This window comes from Gobius niger, assembly GCF_951799975.1.
Source record: "Gobius niger genome assembly, chromosome: 13".
Lineage (NCBI taxonomy): Eukaryota > Metazoa > Chordata > Actinopteri > Gobiiformes > Gobiidae > Gobius > Gobius niger.
In genome coordinates, this window is record NC_136864.1 from 3,782,953 (window position 1) to 3,792,425 (window position 9,473).

The 9,473-nt window shown below is 42.4% G+C and overlaps 2 protein-coding genes across 2 annotated transcripts; both read left to right on the plus strand.

The window, feature by feature from the left end:
- Positions 1 to 689: 689 nt before the first annotated feature.
- LOC306973108 (uncharacterized protein) lies at positions 690 to 2,836 on the plus strand. The gene is made up of 4 exons (XM_079569929.1): positions 690 to 705; positions 1,576 to 1,705; positions 2,238 to 2,346; positions 2,698 to 2,836. Exons 1-4 carry the CDS (start codon positions 693 to 695, stop codon positions 2,833 to 2,835), a joined length of 390 nt encoding a protein of 129 aa, XP_079426055.1. The 5' UTR covers positions 690 to 692; the 3' UTR covers position 2,836.
- Positions 2,837 to 4,284: 1,448 nt separating this feature from the next.
- Positions 4,285 to 9,006, plus strand: LOC306973109 (uncharacterized protein). Its single transcript, XM_079569930.1, has 4 exons — positions 4,285 to 4,354; positions 6,442 to 6,571; positions 7,315 to 7,423; positions 8,724 to 9,006. Exons 1-4 carry the CDS (start codon positions 4,342 to 4,344, stop codon positions 8,859 to 8,861), a joined length of 390 nt encoding a protein of 129 aa, XP_079426056.1. The 5' UTR covers positions 4,285 to 4,341; the 3' UTR covers positions 8,862 to 9,006.
- Positions 9,007 to 9,473: the final 467 nt, after the last annotated feature.

Sequence of the window (9,473 nt, forward strand, 5' to 3'; positions counted from 1 at the left end):
TCTCTAGGCCAGTGTTCTCATTTGGAAGCAAAGGCCGTCAAAACAGATCGCAACTTTTATGTTTTTGTTTCTCTTCCAGCACGTCACTCTTTTGTTGCTTTTTTAAAAGAAATCACTTAGTATCCATGTTTTTGTCTTTATTTTGATGATTTTATTTAAATAAGTTTTAATATTTGGATAAAGCAAAACTGGAGAAGATGCTCGGTTCAGGTGGGGCTTAAGAGATGATTTAAATGGGAGGAAACGCTGCCAAATGTGCACAGTTTCTGCACCTGAGGCTTTACCAGCTGCTAAGTCAACATCTAGCAACGTAAAAGTCCCTCTTTCTCAAGGCAAAAAAAAAACCATACACATAGAAAACATAAATTCTCTGGGGCGACGAGCTCTGCAGCCTCTCTCTATTATTTGACTTAATATAAAGCACATTTGTCACAGAGTAAAGTTTCCAAAGTTTAGATTTTAGCATGTTCCATCATCATAGCAATGCCACTTGATGATGGTGGTATTGTGCAAAACAGTGCGTGATTGCTGGGGTGAATTAACCACGATGTGCACCATTTTTTCCAAATCGTGTCAGAACGAAAGTGAAAAACGTTGGGTCTTTGTGAAGGAGGAGGAGGGGTTTTGAAACTGTATAAAGACTTCAGCAGCCGCAACATCTGATCATAACAGAGCGAGGAGACAGAGACAACATGGCCAACACCGGTGAGTATGAGACACCTGACCACAAAAAGAAAGTTCTCTGTGTTAGATTGCAGTTTTTTCCATCAAGCTGTTAGCTCCATCACACCTTAATAGCACCACATTGTAGCTGCTACTACTGTTTTTGCAGTTTTTGAGTGTTTTTGTTATTTATTATTGAAACTTGAGTAGTTTCATTTTGCTTCTGTGTAATGACAAATAAAGCATAGGTCTAAACCAGATCTACAGATGAAATAGTCAATTGGTTTGAGTCTGTTACGGGTTTTTTGTAATCTACTGTAGTTTTTAGTATCTTGTATCGACTTAAATATAAAGATTCACATATGTAATAAAGGAATATTTCAACATGAGCTGTTCATCAAAGGCTCCACACCCAAATGGCCAACACTGAGGACAAGCTCAAGCGTATTTTTAAAGGAAAGGAGCTACAGATTTAAAGACATATCATGCATGCATGAGAAGACTACATATAAACTATGATAAAGACAACAACAATTTCATGAGTTTGATAAAGAGTTGCCGGGTCTTGTTTTTGTACATGAATCTGATGGTGGAGGGGAAGAAACTGTTCAATGGGTGGGAGGTCTGGGTCTGAATGGACCGCAGCCTCCTGCCTGAGGGGAGGGGGGGGGGGGAGGAAATAGTCCGTGTCCAGGGTGAGAAGGGTCAGCTGTGATCCGACCCATACGCCTCCGGGTCCTGGAGTGATGGAGCTCACAGCCAATCACCAATGCTTATCACAGACAACTCATTGTTCCTCACAGCACCACCAAACACACAAACCAGGACTAAACCAGGACTAAACCAGGACTAAACCAGGACTAAACCAGGACTAAAGCAGGACTAACCCTAAACCAATATGTTGTGTTGCAGATTTGCCTCACTCCGAACTGAACCGTCTCTACAACACTGGGGTGCAGTCTGCAGAGTGGGTCACCCGTCCCAAACAGGGCATGCCCGACTGGGTCCCGAATATGTACCCCACCACCCACAGCGGAGTCAGGTCAGTGTGGCCCAGGGCCAAAGGCATGCTGGGTAATAGGGTAATCAAAGTCCTTTTGGGCTGCCAGGAAAAATCAATAAACAGACTCTCACAGTTCTATTACAGACCCACCGGCTTTAACGGGGCTGCAGCAGAGCCTGGGCTGATGTTTGATTCAAAAATAAAGTTACACAAATGTATTTTGTCATGTACGTCTATTAAACAATGAGGTTTGGAAATCTGAAAGGACTTTACCATCGCAGCTTTCAGTCATTGTGCTTTTTATGTTGAACTAACTCACTGGTTTTATTTAGCAGTGGTTTAAATTGTCCTTCACCCTTTTATTTATCCTCACAACTTTAATGCCAGGTCTGTCATTGTATATCGAACTTCAAAATGTGCTATTGTGTATTGTATAGGTATAGTATCAACTGATATACTGCACATCCCTAATGTTCACTGAGAGACTTGATGGGAAAATGATTATCGCTGTGCCAAAGTCCACCCTTTGATCGCCCCCTGAAGGAGAACTCCTCATGTTTTCTTACCACAGGGTGACGCTGGACGATGGGCATAAGTACCTGATCCACAAAGGCCCGGGCTTTGGCGTCGCCTCAGAGACGGTGATCACTGACGCCGTTAACATGTCCGACAAGTGGCAGGTAAGAACCGACTTCAGAAAGCGCTCAACAGGACGACATTACAGGCTCTGTCGATTCTGAAGCTCCTCTGGTCAGACTAAACCTGGTGTGACAAAGAGCATCCACAGGTGTCAGTGCAGTTAGGAGGAAGAGGAAAGGAGGTATGATGCTCCCTATGATGTTCCTTTAGCAGAGGAACCTCGGGATGTTCCTATAAGGAGCTGAGAACAACCTCCCGCTGCTACAGGAGCTACAGTATCTTGGCATTCTTTAGACGCAGCCTAAGACTGAAGCAAAGCTAAATTTTCAGTAACCCGAGACTAACTTGGACTGAGCTCGGACTCCACCAGGTCTAACCCAGTGTCTGCGCAGGTGAAGGAGACCCAGAACATCGGTGGGACTACAACCGTTGGGGACTTAGTGAAAGCTGGAGGAGAGGAGTACAGCATCCTGAAGGGACAGCACTGCCACACCGCCGCCAAGGACATAATGAACAAGGGCAAGAAATAAATCAAAACAATCACAAAATATCAAATGAAACCCTTTGAAACCTCGTAATGTAGTTACATTTTCTTATGTGTGTTTGAGAAACTCTTTCAAGAGAAGTTTTGTCACACATTTCTTTTTACTTGTACTTGAATAAAACAATGATAAAGCATCTGTATTCTTGTCAATTCTTGTAAATGAGGATAACAATAAATGAATCTAGACATGGTGAAAGTGGTAAACGTGCAGTGTCTTAACTAAAAATTGTGGTTCATAAAAATGCCACTTCATTTGTTCAAAACAGTGAGTGCTGGTTGGGAGAAAGAGACAGGTTTCACACGTTCATCGCTCTGTTTTTGTCACTTGAACCAAGCGGTAGTCGGCTGGTCAGCCCCTCCCCTTAGCGTTACCATGGAGACAAGTTACTCACTCCACACCGTGTGATTAAATTATGTTATAAAAGCTTATAGGCCTGTGTAGACTTTACAATCATTAGATGATAATGTCAATGTTTTTTTAGGCATATAATATTTTCTGCAATAGTATTTCAATTTAATCTAAGATTGTTTTAAATATAGACCTAGGGTGCCCAACCTTTTGTATCTGAGGGCCAAAATGAAAAAGTGCCAGTGAGTCGTGGACCAAACACGACGATGTCAAGCGTGAAACACATACAACTGCAAAGAATAATAGTTACCTTATTTACCTTTTTCGATATGTATTTGAATTTGAGTCTATCTATGCAAATAACATGCTACATTAAAACAAAAATTAACTATGGCAAAAGCCAAGCTTTAGTTGAACTAAATCAAGTATTGTAGCAATATAGTGCAAAATGTAAACAACACAGTTTTACAGTAGCCGACCTGCAGTGACTTTACCTCATTCATTAACTCAAAAGAAAATGCCACATTTGATCATTTTTAAAGTGTCAGTTCAGCATCAATTCTTTTATAAGTCAGTTTTTAACATGTCCCTTTGTTGATGTCGACAACCTTTGCAATAAACGATGGAAAAGTGGGAAAGTTGATGCTACAACACTCTGTAACAGAGACAACACAACAGTGTTTCCTTAACTTTGCGAAAGGAGTGAAACAGCGCCCCCAATTTGACGCTGGTGGCCAAAAAGTGTACTGCATCCATACTTACCATTGAGAATGAATTGAAGACGGCCCGCGGGCCCCACTGAGGGCACCCCATAGGTTTCTTTTTTTACCCTTTGTTTACACTTTTGAGCTCGACTTTTCACTGGTCTCTCTACTTCTGGTGCTCATTTTAACAATTTGTCCTCAATGGAAAACAGAATAATTTATGGAATATCAAAGAAACAATATTTTGTACATGGCAAGAAACAATGTACGCACACCTGGCAAAGGTTGTTCCCTGGGCGATATACCGATGAAAAGTGAAAGTGAAAGCCACTTTGTCTTTGTGTAGGAGGAGGAGGGGTTTTGAAACTGTATATGGACTTCAGCAGCGGCGCCATCTGATCATAACAGAGGAGACAGAGACAACGCAGAAGACGACAACATGGCCAACACCAGTGAGTATGAGACTCTCACCACAATAAGGAAGTAGGGGTTGTAACACTTTTGGCTTCAGCACCTGTAACTCACTGAATTTTGGAGCTAGAGTTCTCAAACTTGAATGCAAAGTACCCACATATGTTTCCTACAGATGGCACCAATTCAAACCTCTGCAAGAATATCACAGACCTCGTGAGTTGATGTGAAATACATGGTGTTCCACTCCCGGGGTAGGGTGTAACACATGATGGGGTAAGTTATTAAACAAAAGAAGCAAAAAACAGAGGCCACGTCATGTGATTTGCTTCAAATAGAGGTTTATTTAAATAAAAGAACAATCCAGGTCTGCTGCCTAAGTCAAATAATCACACACTTCCTCCTGCACCTCAGAGAAAACTGTTGATGCTTCAGTATAACCTGCGCTGTGATGATACTGGACCCCGGTCTTTCAGCTTCTGCTCTGTTTTGCAGGATCTGCTCAGTTTCACATGGCAGATCCCATGAGCCTTTGCAACTGATCTGACTTGCCCTTCTTTCTGACCTCATCAGATGATTTTTTTTAACACTAGCTGAAACAAACCTGTCAGTCTTTCTTTTCCACTGTCCGGGCATTCTGTAAAAGTATTAAAATCAATTTAGTGTTATTAACTGTATTTAGGGGATGATTGTGTTACGACCACCCCCACCCCTGTCAGCCATTGTTCAGCTGTATTAAAGGTTTGAAATTATCAAGCGAAATGTGCGTCACATTTTGCTGAGAAACTACAATTTAATCTAATCTCAGTCATATGGTTTTATGTGCAAAAGTATAAGCCCTAAACAAAATATAGTCTTGGTCAAAAATTTGACTTTCTTTCCTCAAAAGCATTTTTTTCTCTATAGAATCTGCATGAACCTGTTTATAACCTTGACAACCACCATGTGGGATCAGGGAGTAAGTGGGTAAACACTGATATGATCATGTGACTCCTGTTTTATCCCTGAGTGGTGGAACTGGTGGTGTTACAACTCTCCACATGTTACAACCATACCCGGTCTCTCCTACTGAAGACAAGTCGGTCTGAATTAGATCTACAGAGGAAACATCCTACATTGTTTGAATGTTTTTGTAATCTACAGAAATCTACTGTAGTTTTTAGTGTTTTATATAGACAATGTTTAATGATTCACATTGGCAATAAATGAGTATTTCAACGTGAGCTGTTCATCAGAGGCTCCACTCTGTGTAAAACTCGTCACATGTCCAGTGTTGATGAGTGGCTCATAAAGTCATGCCTTTTTTTGAATTCATAGAAAACTATGTGTGATCTTTTCAAAACGCCCAACAGTGAGGACAAGCTCAAACCTGTTTTTTAAAGGACACGAGCAACACATTCAAAGACATATGACAAGTCATGTCAGAATCAGAACCAGAGGAATTGTTTTATTGGCCATTGTTATGAGCAGGTTCACAACTAGGATTTCTTTCTTTTTCAATTGTGCAACATGAAAACATATAACATATGACTGAGATAAATAATAAACAATAAAAACGTAAAACTATAGACTAGAAAGGCATGCATGAGAAGATGACATTTAAACTATGATAAAGACAATAACTATTTGACATAGAACAACATGTGTATTTGTGCATTAGAGCAGTGCAAATGTCTGAACAGGTTATTACCTTCATGACTTTGATCAAGAGCTGTTGGGTCTTGTTCATGAGTCTGATGGTGGAGTGGGAAAACTGTTCAAGTGGCAGGAGGTATAGGTCTTTATGGACCAGATCCTCCTGCCTGAGGGGAGAGGGGGGAATAGTCCGTGTCTAGGGTGAGAAGGGTCAGCTGTGATCCGACCCACACGCCTCCGGGTCCTGGAGGTGAACAGGTCCTGGAGAGATGGAGCTCAAGCCAATCACCTTCTCAGCAGCACAACACGCTGCAGGCGATGCACCAAGCACACAAACCAGGACTGAACCAGGACTGAACCAGGACTGAACCAGGACTAAACCAGGACTAAACCAGGACTGAACCAGGACTAAACCAGGACTAAACCAGGACTGAACCAGGACTAAACCAGGACTGAACCAGGACTAACCCTAAACCAATATGTTGTGTTGCAGATTTGCCTCACTCCGAACTGAACCGTCTCTACAACACTAAGGTGGAGTCTGCCGAATGGGTCACCCGTCCCAAACAGGGCATGCCCGGCTGGGTCCCGAATATGTACCCCACCACCCACAGCGGAGTCAGGTCAGTGTGGCCCAGGGCCAATGGCATGCTGGGTAATAGGGAAATCAGAGTACTTTTGGGCTGTCAGGAAAAATGAATTACAGACCCTCACAGTTCTATTACAGACCCACCGGCTTTAACGGGGCTGCAGCAGAGCCTGGGCTGATGTTTGATTCAAAAATAAAGTTACACAAATGTATTTTGTCATGTACGTCTATTAAACAATGAGGTCTTGAAATCTGAAAGGACTTTACCATCGCAGTTTTCATTCATTGTGCTTTTTATGTTGAACTTACTCAGAGAGGTGTTCAAGAGGAGTTTGCATGTTCTCCCCATGTCTGCATGTCTCAGGCTGGTTTCCCCTATACAGCTAAAAACATGTACAAAAGGTGAATCCTCCAGCCAGGTGATACTGACCATCAGCCTGGCTCCACATCGGTCAAATTTCCCTACGGGGACAATAAAGACCAACCAAACCTACAACCTCATACCACAGATCGGTCAGTGCAGGGAAAACTTCAACTGGTTGTATTTAGCAGCGGTTTAAATTGTCCTTCACCCATTTATCTATCCTCACAACTTTAATGCCAGGTCTGTCATTGTATCGAACATCAAAATGTGCGATTGTGACAGGTATAGTATCAGCCGATATACTGCACATCCCTAATCACTGAGAGAGTTGATTGGAAAATGATTATCGCTGTGCCAAAATCCACCCTTTGATCGCCCCCTGAAGGAGAATTCCTCATGTTTTCTTATCACAGGGTAACTCTGGACGATGGGCGGCGGTTCCTGATCCACAAAGGCCGGGGCTTTGGCGTCGCCTCAGAGACGGTGATCACTGACGCCGTTAACATGTCCGACAAGTGGCAGGTAAGAACCGACCTCGGAAAGCGCTCAACAGGACGACATTACAGGCTCTGTCCATTCTGAAGCTCCTCTGGTCAGACTAAACCAGGCATTTAACCAGTGGAAAATCTAGGGATGCATCCAAAAAGTATAAATAAGCTCCTCCTTCGCCTCATCGTTGACCCGGACGTGCGTCATCGTCAGCCGTGACAAAGAGCATCCACATGTGTCAGTGCAGTTAGGAGGGAGAAGGAAAAGGAACCTCAGGATGTTCCTCATCAGCCCAAAAGCAGCTGAGAACATTCCCAAGTGTGAAAGTTTTGAGTTTTGCTGAACTTCAGGCAACAACAAAAGCAACTTAAGCAACATGACTCATTTGCATTAGCTCCGCTGTGAAAGAACAGACTCTCTCAGCTGCTGTCTGCGGTCTGGATTTGCTTGGATTATATTTGTCCGATCTGTAATTGTGAATTAATCCATTGCAGAAGGATATGTTGCATATATTGTACAACGTCACTTCCTGGTTGTTCCCTCCGCTGGGTTAGGAAGGTTCAGCTGAAACTCCTGTTCCTCAAGGTCGACCTCATGACGTCGCCGCAAAGGTTTAGGAAAAGGAGAAATGAGCTACAGTATCTTGTCATGTTTTAGATGCAGCCCAGGACTAAAGCAAAGCTAAATTTTCAGTTTGAGCCACTTTTGCCGTTTCTGCCTGTGAGAATTCAGTGAACAGTTTAGGGGAGGCTGGATAGAAGGTTTATGCACAATTGTAGCCTCTGGAGGGTCCTACACCTTGATGTTCGGGAGACTCCAGAGGCACCAGCAGCTTCAAATACCTGTTTGCTGTTTTGTAGCATCTGTTCTCTTAATCTAATGTGTTTGTCTGGCAGAAACCGTCCATATTGTGCCTTTATCTGCACAAACCCGTGTGTGTCTGCATCATCCACAGATCTCTTATCAGTTCAATTATTACGCTTAATCTTTCATGAAATATTAATGGTTTTCATACCTAGACCAAGACATTCAACTATTTCACGCTTTTCATCAGCAGAGAGATCCTTTTTCTTTCCCATATTGCTTGAAAATGATGATCTGCTTAATAATGTGGCACGTCCTTTTTCCCTTTACTGGGCTTTTCCTGAAAACTAATCATCCCAGGCGTCTGAGATTAATGTCAGTGATTCAAAGAGCCTGAGACACAAAACCATCCATGAGTTTAACCTTTATGGCACTGAAATACAATACAATACAATAATTGTTAACACAGTGTAGAGACTAATTTGGACTGAACTCGGACTCCACCAGGTCTAACCCAGTGTCTGCGCAGGTGAGGGAGACCCAGCACATCGGTGGGACTAAAACCATTGCAGACTTTGTAAAAGCTGGAGGAGAGGAGTACTGCATCTGGTCAGGCCAGCACTGCCACGCCGCGGCCAAGGACATGATGAACCTGGGCAAGGAATAATCCAAAACAATCTCATGCGATAAACGTCTTCCACATTTCAAATAAATCCACTGAAACCTCGTAATGTAGTTACATTTTCTCATGTGTGTTTGAGCAACTCTTTCAAGAGAAGTTTTGTGACACAGTTCTTTTTACTTGTACTTGAATAAAATGATGATAAAGTATCTGTATTCTTGTAAATTCTTGTAAATGAGGATCACATTAAATATATCTAGACATGGTTAAAGCGGTAAATGTGCAGTGTGTTAACTAATAATCGTGTTAAAGGCTCATGTGATGATGTCAGCAGCGGAAAACTGTTCATGAGCCTTTACGAGCAACAGCATCGTCTGGTTCCTCATAAAACAAGACAGTAATAAGTGAACTATTGTTGCATACATCATATAATCAGTCCAAACTCATAACAACAGATTATCCTGAGTGTGAAAATTACTCAGATTGTGCAGCGTTTTGCAAAAGGAACCAAACCAACAGACACAAGGAGATGAAGTAAGATCAGCAGTCAGAGGTGTTCGATGTGAGCTCTGGACAGGGCATGAATGTGCATTAGTAATGAAAGGTTTAGGAGCTCAGAAAAGTGTCAATATACAGTATCAGGGCTCCAGACTGCAC